At 38.7% G+C, this 19,642-nt stretch overlaps 1 protein-coding gene across 7 annotated transcripts in view; it reads left to right on the top strand.

Annotated features, from left to right (window-relative positions):
* Positions 1-19,642, top strand: part of LOC131068894 (serine/threonine-protein kinase CTR1) — a 212,221-nt gene that overhangs the window by 154,171 nt on the left and 38,408 nt on the right. For 6 of the 7 annotated variants that reach the window (XM_058004176.2, XM_059218606.1, XM_058004172.2 and 3 more), the window contains 2 exons: positions 14,632-14,755; positions 14,949-14,968. In XM_058004176.2, coding sequence (XP_057860159.1) covers positions 14,632-14,755; positions 14,949-14,968 — 144 coding nt within the window. The remainder of the gene's footprint in view (positions 1-14,631; positions 14,756-14,948; positions 14,969-19,642) is intronic. The other variant, XM_058004173.2, reaches the window with a different exon arrangement.

The following is a 19,642-nucleotide window of genomic DNA, read 5'->3' on the forward strand; positions in this document are numbered from 1 at the left end:
CTCAATTTTGGGGTTTATAGGCCTTTGCTTTTGTCTAACTGGCTTTGCATCTGGGTCTAGCTCTATGGTATGCTAGGCTAAGCTAGGGTCATGTTGTGACCTTTTTCACACATCGCCCCACTGCAAATGGGGACCCTCTCTTTTCCTACTTTCTAGGATTTTGTTAGTATCCTGTGACCTTTTGCTGTAGTTTCACCAAGCCTTGTCCAGTTCAGAGCATTTCAGGCCCTGACAATTGAAAGTTAGTTTTTGCAAGTTATGTGATTCCGAAGTGTGAACACCACCAGAGTGCTTAGAGAGGCCAAAGGATGAAGATTGCAATTGATTTGGATGAATTTGGACAGCTTTCTATTTTTAGAAAGGTAGCTTTTTTGCTTTTTCCTATTTTTAGGAAGTTTCGTTGTTGGCATTTTTAGCCCGATCCCCGGTATGGCTATTTTTAGAAAGTTTTTCCTATTTTTTAGGGATGTGTGCTTTTTGCTTTTTCGGGATGCAAACCTAGGGTTTACACTTGCACCATCGACCATCTTCGACCAGATCTCGAAAATTCCAAGTTTTGACCTAAAAAAGTTGAATCCCTAGATTTTAGGCTTTTTGTTTTTTCCGGGATGCAAACCTAGGGTTTACACTTGTAATACTGACCTGCCTTGACCGAAACTCGAAAATTCCAAGTTTTGACCTAAAAAAGTTGAATTCCTAGATTTTAGGCTTTTTGCTTTTTCTGGGATGCAAACCTAGGGTTTACACTTGCACCATCGACCAGCTTCGACCAGAATTCGAAAATTCCAAGTTTTGATCTAAAAAAGCTAAATCCCTAGATTTTAGGCTTTTTGCTTTTTCCGGGATGCAAACCTAGGGTTTACACTTGTACTACTGGCCAGCTTCGATCGGAACTCGAAAATTCCAAGTTTTGACCTATAAAGCTGAAATCCCTAGATTTTAGGCTTTTTGCTTTTTTAGATGATCCACCTAAGCACGGATTTCAAATTTCAAGTTAATCCGGTTAAATTAGATTAAACTGTTAATCCGGTTAAATTAGATTAGTCTGGCTAACAAGGGTTTTGAAGTGTTTCTGCAGGTTCAAACCCCATCACGAAGGTTGAAGAGGCCATGAAGGTGCCAAACTCAAAGTCCGCCATGCCAAGGGAGGTCATGTGGGTGCTGAGGTTAAAGTTCGCCATGCCAATGGAGGTCATGTGGGCGCCTTGCCTAAAGTCCGCCATGAGTTTGGAGGTCACATGGGTGCCCACTCCAAAGTCCGCCCCACCTAAGGAGACCATGGAGGAGCAAGGGTCAAAGTCCGCCATGCCTTAGGAGACCATAGAGGAGCAAGGGTTGAAGTCTGCCCAAGGAGGAAGGAGACCATGAAGGCGCTAAGGTCAAAGTCCGCCCAAGGAGGAAGGAGACCATGAAGGCACTAAGGCCATAGTCCGCCCCACCTTGATGGAGACCATGGAGGAGCAAGGGTAAAAGTCCGCCCAAGGCTGAAGAGGCTATGTGGGGGCTAAGGTTGAAGTCCGCCCAAGGTTGGAGAGGTCACATGGGTGCTAAGGTTGAAGTCCGCCCAAGGAGGAGGGATGCCTAAAGTCCGCCCTAGGAGATGTCTCCAAAGTCCGCTCAAGGTGGGAGTGTAGCCTAAAGTCCGCCCAAGCAAGAAGAGGGGCTATGAAGGAGCTAACAACAAAGTCTGCCCAAGCTTGCCAAGTGTTGGGAGCAAACTCCAAAGTCCGCCAGGATGATGGAGACCTTGAAGGTGCCTACTACAAATTCTGCCAAGGTAAAGGAGGCCATGGAGGAGTCAACATCAAAATGGAATATTAAAGAATTATTGAGATATTAATTCAAAATGGAAAGTTTTTTTTGAAAGGGAATATTGGAGGATTAATGAATATCTTCAAACTTAAATCAAAATGGAAAGTTTTTTTTTAGAATTAGAAGTATGAGTTGACGATTTTAGGGGTTTTGCTTAAAACTTGTCTACAAATACTTCATTATCAAATTCATTATTACACCAAGAAGTTCAAAATTACTAAGGAGAGCTTAGTAAAGTATGTCAGTTTGAAGATCATCTGGAGGAAATTCTAGATATTGTTGGAAGTGGGATAATTTTTTGCAGAAGGCTTACAGATTTCTGGAGAAAGGCATCTTTTTTGAATTTTCTCAATATTTTGGAGAAAAGTCTAGCCTTATTCCTATCCAAGTCAGAGGTAAAATTAAAATTGTGAATTTTCTAAATATTTTCTAGAATTTAATAAATGATTTTGGAGAAAGGAAATTCAATTTTTTGGCTAAGTATGAAATTTTTTTTTGAAAATTTTAACACTTGATGGGTACTTCAACCAGCTTTAAGGCTGAGGGTTTGGAGGTGAAAATTCAATTTTTTTGGTCAAGTATGAAAATTTTCGAAAGTTTTAACACTTGATGGTGACTTCAACCAGCTTTAAGGCTGAGGGTCTGGAGGTGAAAATTCAATTTTTTTGGTAAGTATGAAAATTTTCGAAAGTTTTAACACTTGATGGTGACTTCAACCAGCTTCAAGGCTGAGGGTCTGGAGGTGAAAATTCAATTTTTTTTGGCTAAGTATGAAAATTTTCGAAAGTTTTAACACTTGATGGTGACTTCAACCAGCTTCAAGGTTGAGGGTTTGGAGGTGAAAATTCAACTTTTGTGACTAAGTAATGAGGGTGAAAAAATGGAAAATTTTCCAACACTTGGCCATTTCGCAGCCCCGTTATTTTTTTCGAAATTTTGCAGAATTTTTTCTAACTTAAAGTTTTTATCATTCATCTGCAGGTCTTGAGCACCATGAAGTTCCAGGTAGATAAAGATGCTCCTCCAGAGTCAAGGATGACTTCCAAGTGGAAGAACATCAGCGACACCAACCCCGGACACATCAATCTATGGGAGTTTAAGAAGCGAATGTTTGGTCTGGACAACCTCGTGCCTACCACCATTGCCCGGAAAATGATGAAGAGTGGTATCGTGCACGCTGCCGGCTTCCTCCCCACCATGCAGTGCAATGAACTAGTAGTTGAATGTGCCAAACACTACAACCCCATCAGTAAGGATATTGTTGCATCTGATGGAAGAGTGTTGGCGAATGTCAGCGTTGAGGCCATCAGAGAGGTCTTCAGGATCCCTGAGTACCACAACACAGTATATATGACCAAGGATGAAGCTGACAGTTTGTACCATGATCACTTGGAAGAATATGATGCCATAGTTGATCATTCCTGGCTAGACAAGCCGAGGAAGGGCGCCTTTAAACTCCAGAGAAAAAGCCTAGTGCGAGCATACTTCAAGGAGGACATTGGGGACATGATTGTCTTACTCAATAGAATAATAGGAAATCCTCAGGGAGCTCCATTCGAACCCTGGATGTATTATTTCATTAATGAAATAATCAATGGAGTAAAAATGATAGACTGGGCCCGTATGATCAGCGACAGTTTAGACAGCCAGCTAAGGAATCTGGGGGCAAATAGGACTTTCTTCATGAGTTCTTACTTGTTCTATTCTTTAGCCAGGACCTACAGGTACAGAGGTCTCACTTGTAGAGGAGAAGTTGGGAACAAGGAGAACCAATTTCCGATATATGATTGCTATCCCCAGCTCCATATGGAGGAGAAGTTCCATTTCAAAAGGGTGAATGATGCCTTCTTGATGCACATTACCCGGACCCTTCAAGGTGGCCTGCACCAGAGGCTCTCTCAAAAGTCTATGGACTTCATCGGTCGGTTCGGGTGTTGGTACATCCAATATCCAAAGTTCACTTACCTCCGAATTCAGGGATTCTCTGGTCCTCCATACAAGCTTCCAGCTTACCCTACCAACCGAGTGGTCTTGCTCAAGGTTGTGAGACAATGGGAGGAGTATATAGTGATTCAAAGGGATAAGCAGAAGAAGGCAGGCACATCCTCACTTACAATTGGTAATGGGTAGGAAACATGTCCATCATCACAAGCTGCAGCTACCGCTGAGAAAGAACTGGCCTGGTATCCCTTTTACCAATACAAGGCAAGAAAAGATTTTGATCCATTCCAGAGGATAAAGAAGATCGAAGGGACAACGTTTGAGCACAAACTGGATCTGGAAGACTACTGGGCTAATGCAGCCGATAGTTTTGAGATCCGGAAGAGGTTCTGGTCAAGAATTCCTTTAAGTATGGTGAGAGCAACGGAAGTGTTCAAAGTTGCCAATCAGGTGGAAGAAAGCCTAGAACTTCAGCAGCCGGGTTTTGAGAAGATGAAGAATGAACCTTTAGTCTTGATAGATTGGACAGAGGGAGAAAAATCAGATCTAGCATACCTCATGAGGTCAGTGGTTGAATACTCAAGGTGGTGGGCATTTGAAAAGACAAAAGAGTTGAAGGCCAAAGGTATGGTTCTAACTAATGAATTAATGGGAGTGGATGATACTCTGTCCGTCCACCCTTGTACCTCTTTCGGTGATGCTCGGAATCCGGAAAGTGTTGGATCTCGAAAGAGAAAGGAGTTGGGTGGAAGCTCCACAAAGTGCACAGGGAAAAGGGTTGTAGTTGAGAGAAGAGAATCCAGCGAAAGTCACTCCATCCTAAGTGCTGCTTCCATTGCGCCTGATCAAAGTACAATTGGAGAACAAGAGATTAACATCTATGTGAGTGCTTTCTCAGCCAGTTGAGGAGGTGATGGAGAAGGTCTTCCGAACTCCAGACAGGGGGCAGGATGAAGCCCCTACAATTTTCTTGGATGGCATACCAGCGAACCCAGGAGAAGCAGACGATGAATTTGATTGGAATACTCTAGAACAATCAACCATTCCTAATTGGCTGAGAGCAAGGGTAAAGGCCAAGGTTCCCAAGGAGGTCCACTCAGCCGAGGAGGCTACCGCAGCATTCCTGGAGAAAGTGAATGAGCCCGCCGCAGCTAAACCACCCAAACCAGCTAGGAAGTTCTCCCTGATTCAGAGAGACAGTGCCAGATTCAGGACAGTCCAGATAGCAGTACCCAAAGAAGGGAAGACTAGGGACAATGTCACCGCAGATGACTACAAGATCACCACCATAGAGATGGGTAAGCCTACCCAGGACCAGGAGATCCAATATTTTGATGACTCCTGTAATGTTCTAAAGACAAGGCTGGCTCATGAGAAAGAAAAGAGAAAGAAAGTGGAAGAAGAGAATCAGTAGTGGAGGAAGTATGTTCTCCATCTTACCAGCCCACTCAACCATGAAGTCCTAGCTACTCCACCACAGCCTCTTCAGCAAGGATCAATGAAGGACTATGATGAGATGAAGGGATCATACACTCAAGAAAAGGAGTGGATTTCAGATGCTGTGATACGTGCTGACACCCTGGTAGAAAACTTAGTATCAGTGCATGAAGCAACTTCTTTGTTAATTGATCGTATCCAGGATCTATCATCCAATTGAGAAGAAGTGGATGAAATTCAGAATGAAATACTCCCTCACCTAAAGGTTATTCGAGGCATGTCAAAGAAGAGCTTAGTGGATGCAGGCGTTATACAGACAGGATACAGGTACGACTTCGGCACATGGTACTATGCTTTGGTCACTCGGATTGAGGTTCTGAAGAAATCCAAGACCAAGTGTTTTGAGACAGAGGCAAGGGTTAGAGAGATCCTGGGCAAGGTATTCCGGGTGGCGTCAGAGATCTGGCAAAAGGAAAGCCTAAGGGAGAAGCATTTACAAGCAGAGAACCTGAGAGCCAGGATTCAAACAAGCTTCTTCCGAGATTCAGGGATGATTGACAAAGGCGATCTTTCTAAGATTGCAAACTTCCTCTCCATCGATGACAACTTCCTCACCCAAGCAGTGGAGTGGGAAGGCATCCTTGCTACATGCGCCGACGATGTGGATCTCGTCGACTTCCAAATTGTCTGTTTGCCAAGTGTCACCATGGAGGAGGTCAAGCTCGTGGTGTCCAGATACGTTGAATCTCTGAAAGAGGAAAGTGGCCACTCACCTCAGTAAAATTAGTAGTTGCGCCACTTGTCACTCTTTCATTTGCTTGAACTGATAGTATTTCGGGAAACCCTAATTAGGGTTTAGGACTTTCAATCTTGGCCCTTGATCACTGTTTGATCTCGGCCATTCATTTATTTTTGAACTATTTAAGGTTGCCTCCTCTCATTTGAAAAGGGTGAGGTTTTTGATGTATTATTGCTTAAGGTCATTTCCAGATAATATATTGCATGTGCGCTGCTTTGTAATCTCTATTATTTGAATGATTTGCATTGTTTCAATTGCCTCAACACTTAGTTAAAATTAACTTAGATTTGCTTTCATTGTTGTTAATTTGAATGAAGGATTTGATAAGTATCAATTGATGGTGTATTTCCGCTCATACTTTTGGTGAATGGATGATTTCCATTCTACCGTGCAAAGTTGGTCTGAGCCCATCCCCTATGCATCCCAACATCTCGATCATAAGCACAACCCATTGAAGATTGCACCGGCCTTGTGTAGTTGTCTCTAGTGTGGCGAAGCAAGGTTTGGTTTCTCGAGAGCACCCAGTTGATACCGTCTCCCGAATTTGTAGGATTAGATTAGCCTTCCTGAACCCTATCTCTTTTTCCCTTTCTTTTGAAAGTCTAAATCGCAGAAAATTCCCCCAAAAAAAGAAGAGCCTAAATTGCTAAATCCATCTAAGTTCAGCAGTTCAAAAGAATACTTGTCAAACGTAAGTCCCCCTTGAAAATTTCAGCATACACTACCCAAGAAGCTATTCCACTAAAGTCGCTTGTTCGCACATATAGACCTTGGAATCAGTAGTGATTTTTCAGGAGAGGATAGAATAGCTTCGGGTATCCTATCCTAATGTTTGGTAGATGATAAAACAGACACCAACAGGTCAAAACCCTTCAAGTCTTCGTAGGTCCAAGCAACTGTGTCATCATATTGTTGGCAAAGCTCAACAAAGGCCTCTTGCTCGGTTGAGGAACACACCTTGCCCAAGTTTAAGGACCTACCCTCAGCAACAACAACTGGCTTGTAATCAACCCCTCTTTGCAGCCAAGTTCATCTTCTTCTTCAACTGATCATCTGACTTGAAAATGCCCTCCAAGGTAACTAGACCTTTAGTCAACTTGTTGGAGTTGAGCTGCATGATTTGATCTCCATACTGGTCTTGTAGCTTAGACTGATTTTGAGCAGAAAATTCTGCTTCATTTTGCAAGAAGTTGACGATCTGCTGATTGCTTTCAAACACTTGCCAATTCACTTGATTGTTTGGGACAGCCTCACAACAAGCCTGATGTGTTTCTCCTTCTCACTTGCAAGATACGCTGGTATGTCGAATTGAGCACCAACCGCTGCAAGCCTATTAGCATGCTTGTTCTGACCTCTAGGAATCCTTTGGATATTGAAGGCCTCAAATCCTTCAATCAAATCCCAAACCCTGTGTTTGTATGATTTGAGTAGGTTGTTCTTTGCTACACTTTGGGTTCAGATGTGGTTAACAACCAACTCACGATCTCCAAATACTTGCAAAGATCTAATCTTTCTGCTTTGTGCAAGTTGGAGACCTTGGATCAAGGCTTCATACTCAGCGACATTGTTGGTGCAACCAATTTGAAGCCTAAAGGAGAAGAAGTATTTCTCCTGCTCAGGAGAAACAAGCATCACCCCGTCACCTACACCATTCTTGTTTCTTGAACCATCAAAAAACATGTTCCCTAACCCCTCTGAGTCTCCTTGTGTCTTGATGAGGTTAGGGATAGGAGTATCCTCTTCATGGATACAATAGGTGCCAAGCCCAGTCTCTTCAATCTCAGCTAATGGATCAAACTGAAAAGCATTGGCCCATTCGTCCAACAAGCAATCAGGGACCTCCTGCAAAAGAGTAGCGGGCTCACGGACAATACACTCCTCCTCCTCTTCGTGAAAAGTGTAATTCATGTTTATAGGGCTGGGGGTGTAGGGCTCTATGTGGTTTTGGGCAATGGGTTCTGCCCTTATGGTGACCTTGGTAACATACCTTGTTCGAAATAGCATATGGGACCTGTCAGAAGACAGGTACCCACCTATCTTGGCTGTGAAGTCTCTAGATAGGCAGATGGCAAAGAAGGCAGGGAGGTTGATGATCAATATGTCTTGCAAGACAGTGCAACCAGGGCATGCATGCAAGGTTAACTTCAAATTTTTTACCAACCCTACTATCTTAATAGAAGTGCCATCTAATTGGGCCACCCCTTTGGTCACAGGCTCGTATTCTATGCTAAGAAGATAAGCTACCTTCTTAGGCATGACTGAGCTACTAGCTCCCGAATCTATCATGCAATTGTGAACCAAGCTATCTCCTATGATCAAGGAGAAATAGAAGGGGGGAGGCTTGCTGATCTTGCTTGAATCTTCCTTCTCCTTGGGTTGCACCAAACTGGTGGAGACTGCCTTTTCTCTGACTGCTGCCTCATCACCTGATTGATTGACATCCTTCAATGCCTACTTAAGCAAATCCATTTGAGATGGGATTGAAAGGGCCTCCGACATAGTGACATTGAGGTTGGCCTTCTTCATCTGATCAACTATGTTGAAAGGAACACCGACTTTAGAGGCCCCTTTGAGGTTACAAGGTCTGCCTTTGCTCTTTGGACGACTTGGGCCTCCTCCTGCCTCTTGTTCCCTTGCATGGTACTTTGGCTTGTATCATGGACAGCTACCTTGGGTGTTGGAGTTTAGGTTGATGTTGAAGGTGAGGCAGCCTCCATGGCTCTATTCTTTGACCTTGCATACTGCAACATGGACTCACCATTTGTTTGGCTCAAACCACAGAAGTCTGCCTCCTGCCAATTGACAAAGGTAGAATCCCCTTGTAAGTGAGCCTGAGTACCCATACTAGGCTGATTTGGGTCATATTGCTGGCCAGAAGTGGTCGGCTCATCTTGTACTACTAAGGTTTGGACAAACCCTCCATTTTGGCATGCACTTTGGTTGTGTGGTTGATTGCATGGTTGACACCAATCTTGCTCTTGGGCGAGGTTATTTTGCATTGGAACTATCGCCTTTGAGTTTCTTGTGGTTGTGGTGTTCACACTATTCAACGGCCTGGCATTCCGTCATTGGTTTTGCCCTTGGATGGCCTATTTTGTTGATAATTCTGACCTTGTGCTTGGTAAGGTTTGCTATACTAAGTTTGTTGTCTTCTTAGTGCCACCAATTCATTGCCAGAGTTTTGCAGTAGAGCCTTGACCTCATGGAGCTCGTTGGAGGATGTAGAGGGTGTGGATGATTGTCCTGCGGGAGCCATAGGGATAGGAGCCAAGTTGGGTTGTTGAGTAGGAGCTTCTGGGAAGAGAGGCATTGGAGGCCTTGGAGCTATCTTTCCAGCCTGAATCAAACAATTTTCTGCTCTTATGGCTATGTCATACGCACCCGGTAGAGAGGCTCCACCCATTGATTGTACCATAACAGCTATATCGCTGTTGAGAGCTCTAAGATAATACAAGAAGGTATGATTTGGAGATGGCTTCACTAGAGCAGGAATTCTATTCCATGTCTTATGGAATCTGAAATTGAAATCTCCCATGAACTCTTGGGGTGCCCTCTTGATCGTAGTCAACTGCTCCACAAGTGATAAGTGATCACTTTTGTCTTCAAAATGGTTGCACAACCTCTCCCCCAATTCATCCCAATTGTGAATGGAGCTAGCCGACAACCCTCTATACCACTGCTAAGATTTGCCTTTCAAAGATGTGGCTAATAGTCTGACAACAACATCATCCTGAGTGATATTATGGATGGAGCGGATGTTTGCAATGTCTTGAATGTGCTCAATGGGCGTAGTAGCCGTTTCACCAGTGAAGTATGGTATACTCTTCAACGCAGCCATTGGTATGTCACTCCATTGAGTCAAAATAAGGGGACTCCCCCCATTGAAGGTAACAAAAAACCTGATTTCTAGGCTAATCCTTGTTCTTATCAACTTTCGATTGTCTTCAAAGTATAAAATGGTGTCTCTTACTCCTTCTTGAACGTTTGAAATGGAAGTGACATCTCAAAATTAAGTATACTTGGACATTTCGCTCTGGTCCCTAGGAGAGGGACAGGAGCGAACTTGGGTAATTTCATCACTTTTCATGGTCCTTGCAACTTTGTTCTTCTTCGAAGCGTTCCAAACATCATCGCCCCCTTGTACCTTGGCCTGGATTTATTAAAATTCGAAGGGGAAGTCTAAATAACCAAGATTTCGCCCTGGTCCTTGGCTGAGGGACAGGAGCGAATTTGCATTTGTAGGCTCAATCACTTTTTGCCAATGCTTAAAACTATCTTCAACGGACTTGTCATGCTTCCTTTCATTCACCTTTGACATGGAATTCGTTTCATCTTGGCGAGAAATTTGTCTAGGGAAGAAATCGCTCTGGTCCCTGGCTGGGGGACAGGAGCGAATTTGACCTTCTAGGCAAAAACTTCATCATTTCATCGTTTTGATCAAGTTTGGATGCTCTATCATGCTCATTTCGTCCTCCATCATGCTTTTGATGTCTCAATTTAACCAAACAAGGCTAGGAATGGCTCAAATAAGTATTTTCGCTCTGGACCCTTGGTGAGGCACATGAGCGATTCGCCTTGGACCCTTGGAGAGGGACAGGAGCGCTTTTCGCTTTGGACCCTCAGTGAAGGACAGGAGCGAAATTTGACTTTTCGAACTCTCAATTAGGACAATTTTAATGGAATATAACATTTAAGTATAAGTGACATTATACTTTAAGTTATATTCCATATATACTTTCAGGATGTTTGAGAGTGGTTTCAGACCTCCAGGAGTTATATTGCGAAATCTAGTTTTTTGAGGTTTTTCAGTTTCCAGACTTAGTCAAATTTCAGGATCAGGACATTCCAGACTTAGCCAAATTTCAGGATCAGGACTTCACTCAAGCCAAACTTGCTATCCTATTGATCTCCCCGACAACACTCAAAATGCAAAGGCTAACTAACAAAACCCTAAAAGACCTAGAAAACAAACCCTAAAAAGCAAAAAGCAAGGGTCCCCATTTGCAATGGGGCGATGTGTGAATACGTCACAACAGCCTCATAGCACTCCCCGGTCTTAAACCATGAGGTGGCGTGCCTACAAGATAACGTCAGCACCATTTTCCTCACTATAATTCCTCTCCTTCGATCATACTCAGAAATTTTCTAGAACAGATACACAGTACTATTCTACATATATGAATTCAATATATTATCAACAAGGATTCCTTAGAATTTGCTAACATTCAACATGCGCAAAAATACTTATGAAAGCAGTGATATATTACATTTGCCAATGTGCATAAGTTTATTATATCCATGATGGTAGCAATGGAAATTCGTACCAGGTTTGTGTGACCAGGTTACTGCTTGAAGTCTTTCCTTTTTTCTTTCTTTATTCCGTCTGATCTTCTTCTTAGGTATTTCTCCTTTTTGAGATCTTGCAATCTGCTTATAGTAATCACTAACTGCTGTGAGTATGAGAACTTCTGATGCTGTTTGATCTGCCATGGGATAGGGATCGTATTCATGCCTTTCGTTTATATCTCTCAATGTGAGGGAGGGGTCACACCTCTTCATCATGTATGCCCTTTGGCAAGAGACACACCCTTTCACCATTAGCACCCTTTGAAAGAGTGGAACCCTTCATTATTCCTACCCTTTGAAAGGGACACAACCTTTCACAATCGTGTCTGCCCCTCCTATTTAAATTAGATCTGCACTTCTTTTTTCCAAATTATCCCTCCTCAAATGAGGTTCTCTTCTCCCTTTTATATCTCATGTTTGAGAGAGTCACAACATTTCCTTCCATGTCTTTTGACCCTTCATTAACTTAATTAAATTTTAATTATATTTAGTTATATTTTAATTTTTAGTTTAATTATTATTATTTATTATTAAATTCTATTCCACAGTGGGGACATTACAAAACTTGATTAAGAATTTTGCCATTAGAGTTTTATTTTGGGGAAAGCAAAGCTGGTAATGGGTTTTTGATTTGTTCACTAGACAAAATCCTACAAGGCTCTTTTGCCTCCACCTGAGTGTTACTATTGATATTTTTAACCATTCCCCATTAATTTATTTATGTGGTCTTACAACATTTATTGATCTTTAATTCAGGAATACGTAGGCATAAATATAAGGAAATTGTGCCTTGAAAAAAAATTCAAAATCACTATGAGAATTAAGATAAAATAAAATGTTACATCAAGCTCGTCTACCAATTTACAATCACCCAAATGAATATCACAATAGTAGAACTTTCTTAAACCAACCAAATTACATGCTGAACCCATATCAAACTTAGATTAGACAATCATTGCTGCTGCATTGTCACTGAGGAAATAGAACTACAATGTAAGGGAAAAAAACACAACTTTCCAACCACCAGAAGTGCACAGATGACAATCCACTGTGGCTAAATGAAGAAGTAGCAAATATGTTAGAGAAAAGAAGAGCTAATTTCCTTTTAAAGGTAGTAAAAAAATCATCACTTTGGATGTAGTTTACTCCAATCAACTGAAAAATGATGCAATGAAGTAAAAACTATAAGAGCTGAAGAGCAAATGTTAAAATGTTGAGAAAATTGATATATTTACTATTTAACTTGCAATTGTGTCGAAATCATATGAAGGCAAGTTTTGGAATGTTGCTCAAGGTTACATGTGAGTATTTGGGAAGTTGATAGGGGAGTACTTACTCAAAACTAAATGGATAATTTTTACAGCAAGCCACTTGCCACCTGTGATTGACTTGCTATGAGTGAGCTATACTCGTAAGATTTGTCATTCATGTTATGGACAACTACATTTCATATGTCAACATTATTTTTATTTGTGTAAAATACAAATTGGTGAGGTAGTGCTCTTCCTTGCTTTTTGCTATGTTAGTTCTCCTTGACATCTTGGGTTTCACTCTAGTTGTGGCTCTACCTCTTCTTGGCATTAAGGACGCTCTCTGACCTTCCATCCACAATCCAGATTTCAGCGGTAGGCTCACTTTAGCATCTTTTTTTTTGCCACTACCCATAGTTCTTCAACCTTGATTGCTAGCAAGTTTTCTACACGATATTAACTACCTCCTAGTATTGTCCAGGATATACCTCTTAACTTTAGACTCTCACTAACAAATATTCTTAGATCCTGCATTGATATTCTCACCACGATCAATGAATTTTTTTTTGGCTCTTTTAATGCACTTGGGAACACACACACTTGAGGATTTTGGTTGCTCACCTAGATGGTCTTCTTTTGTTTATCAACTTACAGGTCTTTCCTCTCCTCTTTTATTATTGTACTTGCATAAGGGTTTGCCTTTTTTATTTTAGACCCCATTTGTGTGTTTTATTCTTTTTCCTAGGATGTCTTTTTTTCCATTACTTTGCTATCATACCTATTGTACATTTCAATCCCATCGATCAATTATTGGTCATTTATGTACATTAGTATATTTTAGTTCTTTATATAATTAGAAGGCCTTTAATTAAAATTATCCAAAACAAAGCCTACAATAGTGTATAACATCATTGTTGTGGGGGGTGTTCATAAGCCTAGTAAAAAAATGGCAATTTTTGAAACCACAATGGCATAGTTACATCATTCTGTGGCATAAAATTCATGCAGGTATTCCTAATTTCAACATTCATTCGTTACATTTTTATGACCACTCAATACCCACAATGTTTATTTCCATTAGCACCCTAAACTGGGTACTGCGTTTTATAACTGCGAATTTTGGTAATAAATTATATTCTCGCAGCTTCAAATATGTTAATTAATTACAAATTGGCTTTCATTAGGAACAACTGGTGTTTCTAAGTGCATAACAGTTTAACTTCATAAAAAGGAACTATAATGGTCGAGAAGGCCCCATAAACAGACCAAAAATACATTAAAAGATTTTTATAAGCTCAGAAGGTGATGTCAGAACTACATTCCATGCAATTAGATAAATGACAAGGTTGGTTGACCAATGGCTCGTCATTTTTGATCAAATAGGTTTCACAATTGATAGTCAAGGCATAACAACCTTTCCCAAATATATCATCATCCTTACCTGACATTCTCATACTAGATATCAGATTTGAAACAGGTAAGGATTGGAAACAACTAAGTTTTAGATATTCTAAGGGGAAGTCAATTGCATTTAGAGGTCAGTAACTTAGTGGGGAAGCATTTGAAGCAAATTACCTTTCTTGAGGAGTCATGTCTATTTTGAAGTGGATTTTTGATTGTCTATCCTGTATTTCTCGACAAGTATGCTGCTTTTATGTTTATGGTGCAATTAAGGTTGTAGCAGTTTGGTTAACACCAAACCTCTCGGACAATGGTCAACTTGGACAGCTTACTGTAAAATCGGTGGCCTCTAATAAGGCATTTTGGGGTTTTTCATTCTTATTTTGTTGCTGTCACATGTAGTATTCTGTATTTATGGTGGAATATGCACAGATAATGGATAGTTGAGGAATGAATGACGTGTATAGTCATGGTCTGCATTCCTTATCCTGTAAGGTTTTCAAATATCAGTGGTTTTGAGGTGATCATTTATTTAGTGGCTAATTGTTTGTTTGGAATTATATAGCTATTGAAATTAAGTTGTTTGGCTCAAAGATCTTAATATCAAGTTTTAGTCTTTGATTTTGTTTAATTATTTCTCTAAAGGTTCCTTCGGAGAAGTATTCCGTGGTGTGTGGAGAGGAACAGAAGTTGCAATAAAGATCTTGCTTGAGCAAGATTTGACAGTGGAGAATGTGGAGGATTTTTGCAATGAAATATCTGTTTTGAGGTATATAATGAAATAAAAATTAATGCTAATAATTTTTTCTTTCTTTTGGAAGATGTGCAATATTTTGATCTCATGTTACTTTTTTTGAGGTATATAATGAAATAAAAATTAATGCTAATAATTTTTTCTCTTTTGGAAGATGTGCAATATTTTGATCTCATGTTACTTTTTTTTGTGTGTGCATCCTATTCAGCCGATTGAGACATCCAAATGGTATTATACATTTCCTTAAACTACTTTAAAATGTTACTTGTTAAATTTTTTTGTTACTAATCCTTTACATTGTATGATTGTTCAATTTAAATTTACATGCATCTCATCTAAAAATGTTTGTTTTATTAAATAAATATAAGAATTTCTTGATTAATATTAAATAAAAATTGCTTATGATTATTTAATCATAATTCTTGCATGAAGTAGAAAAGCACATAATGCAACACATAAGATTTGTATGGTTTCAAGGCTCATTAAAATAAGTTTTTATTCCAAATTGATTGTTTGCAAAATGTGGTTAAAATTTGAAGAAAATTATAAGTATTATCAAAATCTATTTCTCTTGATCAATGTTTCAAAATTTGCAACTCAGCAAGGTTCAGCATACCTGATTTTGACTCTAACTTGGTGACTTGGCAAAATCAGAAAAATACTCAAAACTTATTTAAAAAATATAAATCTCATGCAAACCATAGTTACAAAGCATGGGAGGTGAGTTTGTAGAATGACAGGGAACTGTTTTCTTTTAGATCTGAATAAAAAGGTGTAGAAGATCACATCAACATGTGAATACAAAAAATGGTGTTTTCTTTTAGATCTGAATAAAAAGATGTTGAAGACCACATCAACAAGTTTACCCGGAACTTTAGAAAGAAAAAAAACATTTGTGTTTTCTTTTCCCTGTATAAATGCTGTTGATGGTTGGGGTCTTGCTCCTTCATGTCAATTGTTGTTCCAACTTTTCCCTTGAACTAGAAGGCAATGACTTTCCTTAGGACTACCCTAATCCTCGTCTACAATCTCCTCTAACCCAATGCCTCGTTTTTGGCTGCACCCTACTTGTTTCTCAAGTTTGGCAATCTCATGTTGTCTAGGCATCGAGTTTTTATTGGGGGTACTCTTGTTTCTAAATGGTTTAGTATCATCCAAGTCAATCACCTGATGACTGATTGAGTCCTCCATCTTTTTTGAGAGTGGGTGAAGGTTGTATTGCATGAATATGAGGTCATTGAGGCACTTTCATATCAATCTATTTCATTTTCTCATAGGGTGTGTGCATGGAAATGGAGGGCAAAAGGGGGTCAAAAGTGGCCTTTTTTTCTTTTGAAATAAAAAAAATGATTTTTGACAAATAATTCAAGTAACCTAGATTCAAAATCTTAAGATCTAATAAAATAAGATTAGCATTGCTCAGATAATTGTTTCTGAACTACGCATTCTTTAAAAAAATGGGTGGAGATTGAGAGGTTCAAATAGAAGAGCCCATAAAGTGGTCCTATTTTTGTCCAAATATTATAACATAGTGTGAGGTGTGCTCTCCCTAAAATTTTGATTTGTTTTTTCATAATTTCATGAATTCCTTTGGTGGAAAGTTACCTAACATCACATAGTTTATGCCTAATTTTTTTGCTGTTTTTTTTTTAATAAATGGTTTTTAACTAATTTCAAAATACACATCTTGAAAAGTGAAAAATTGAACATGCTACCCCCCTTAATTTTGAGGAAACTAAAAAAATCAATTTTTATGAATATGTATGAAATGGAGTCTAGAATATAAAAATGTAATTTATTTCAAATTCTGATGAGCACATAAGAAATGATACCAAAAATGCTATACATAGGTTTTTGGGAAAAATTGAAGACATTAGCAAAAGTAATTGAAGATCAAAACCTTATTGTATTTGAATTGTAGAAAAAGATGTACTAGTGGAAAGTTAATTGAGAGCTTCACATTGCTATAGATTTTTTCTGGAATAATGTCTGAAAATTGTCCAAACCTAATGTAGAGCATGTTTGACATTTTCGTTTTTTTCCTGTTTTGTGCAATTCACATCTTTGGGCACATTACTTGTAGGTCCAACCCTTTGATCTAAGCCCAAGGGTGGGATTCCAAAGAAACTTCAAATGAAATGTGTCCATGTTGCAACATGCCTGTTCAATAATACACACATGTTATAAATTAAAAAATAAGTATAGAATAACATTTCCCTTTGTTTTCGAGGTGTTCATAATGTTCTCACATTATAACATTAGTAAATTATGGATTAGAATTTCTAAAGATATGTCAAGTTTTGTTTTAAAACTTGTTTGACCACTTTTTGGGTCCCCAAATTTATGCACTTACCCAGCATAAAAGTGCTGCAAGGTTGAGATTAAATTTGAAGGGCTAGCTCTTAAAAATTTGGAGATTTTGCACGATAATTGACCCACCAGTTAGTTGCAAAGGAAAAGATTCACATGTTTATAATTAAACCTTAATTGAATGCATCAAATATTTTTGTTTTGGATCATTCAAGTGAGAGATTTGAGCCCTATCCCATATATTTATATAATTTTTTAAGAAGACTATATAGTATGTCCCATAAAATAGGAGATTGAGCAACCCATAACTATACCCAAAGACTGGCAATAGATATAAACCTCTATTTAGTATACTGATAACCACTATTGCCAACCACAAACCCACCTTGATTTTTAATAGTAGAAAGACCATATACCTTTCAAAAAACAAAGATTAAATAGCACTAGGCAGAAAAAGCAAAAACCAACTGCAACCAAGATTGACAACAAACTAAATACGACCAATTACATCTACAACATAAGAACCATCCTCCATCTTTACTAGCGCAATCCTCTTAGCCAAAAAATTGATTGAATTCTCAGCCCAGGTCACATTGAATCTCTATTGTTGAGGTGGAAACTTTACTGGTTTGAGGAGATCAAGCACATCAAAACTAGGTTTGCACACCTCCATCCCTTTCCCAAAAGAGATAAAGATTGTATATTCACCACCTCACAAACCAATTTCTCCAAACTTTATTCAGTGCTCCTGATTGAACAAACAAAGTTGAGGTCACAAAATTCATAACCCAAGAACATAAGAGACAAGCTTTTCAATCGGCATTTTGTACACTTGCTATAAACCAACCCTAAACTTTTCCCAAAGCTTTTGACATCTCTTTGTTCCTTATTAATATTAATAAATTCTCTACGAACATAGAAGAGATTTCAATATTTATCCGATGCTTGGTTTCACTCTCGACATAATCCCTTCCAAAAAATCTTAATGATAGTAACCATTCCTTCATCTTGTCTATGTTACTGAGTACACACAAAACCCATCCCACACTCAAACCGAGTGCATCCTGGTATAGGTTTGACCTAGGCATACCTAGACATGCCTGTAGGTACCCAAAGGTAGCGGTACCAAAAAATAACAAAAAAAGACATTTTCTAACATTTGCTTTTGCATCCAAAAACCCTAAAATGCCCCTAAAATGTAATGCCCCCTACCGAGTTTAGGCCTGTTTCAACCATAATTAATCCATTCTGATATTCTTTAAACTAGATTTATGTATATAAACACATTCTCCTTCTAATATTCACTCGAGAATTCTTTCTGATTTACACTCTAAAATCTATCTATCGGATCAACCATTATTTCTATATTTATATTTATATATTTATTTATTTTCAATAATATTATAATGTATGTTTTACTGTAGAACAGTTCTTATAAGATAATATAGGAATAATGATTATTATACTATTATCAGGATTCATCTATCTATTATAATGATTATACTGTTATCAGTATTTAATATAGTAATACTATTATAAATATTTGTCTATTCATTTAATTATTATGTTGTTATTAATATAATTATTATATGACTGTTAGTAGTTATTTATTAATATCCTGCATAAGAACACTATCGGGCTCCCATATATTAAGCAATACATATTAAGCACATCCCATGCATACCACTAAAATAAGGATGTTACCATCTGCCACTTATAATAATTCTGATCTGCTTTCTATCGATGGCTGTCTCAATTCTGAATTCTGCTCAGAACTGCAATTGCTGATCTTTCAAATCTAGATCAGATCTCAAATTGCTTGATCCTTATTGCCTACAAATTACTTGCTAAATCTTCCTGGCTGCTGTTTCCTGAATGCCCCCCAAACTTTCTTAAATAATGACAGTAGTAACAAATATTATATACAAACTTATATATATATATATATCTGTCATACATACTGCGGTCTATATTAATATTACTAGATTGTCGTATTAGACCACAGGTTGCTTATAACAGAGATGTTCTAATCCAATTCCTTCCACGTAATTATTCACGCACAACCTCCATAATTATATTCACCGTAATTCTTTCATCGACTATCAATGGCTTGATGCTAGTGTTGACTCCTCATTATTGAGTCGGCGGCTGGCTAATATCAATCTGTGATACTTGCAGTATGGTCTATAGGGAGTACGAAGCCTCCACGTGGGTTATCCCTTGCGGAGGTGGCACTTATTACTAGCTTCTCCCTTGTTATCCCTTGCTGAGGTTTTTCTCCCCCTTCCCCCATTTGCCGATTAACATACATGCCTTATACGAGGCCATGGGGAGGAGTCACCTACCATGTGAAAGGAGGTGACCGTGGGGTCCTCAATGGATCGGGCCCCACTAAACATTATATATCAATTAAATATTTGATAAATATTGAATAATACTACTCAGCAATAAATGTAATTATTTAATAATAACATTTATTAATAAATCGAATTAATATTAATTAATTGATAATAATACTTATTAATAAATATAATTAAATAATTAGTTTTTAATGTAAAATTTATTTTATATTTAAATAATTATTAAGTTATT

The sequence above is a fragment of the Cryptomeria japonica genome, chromosome 3, assembly GCF_030272615.1.
Source record: "Cryptomeria japonica chromosome 3, Sugi_1.0, whole genome shotgun sequence".
NCBI lineage: Eukaryota > Viridiplantae > Streptophyta > Pinopsida > Cupressales > Cupressaceae > Cryptomeria > Cryptomeria japonica.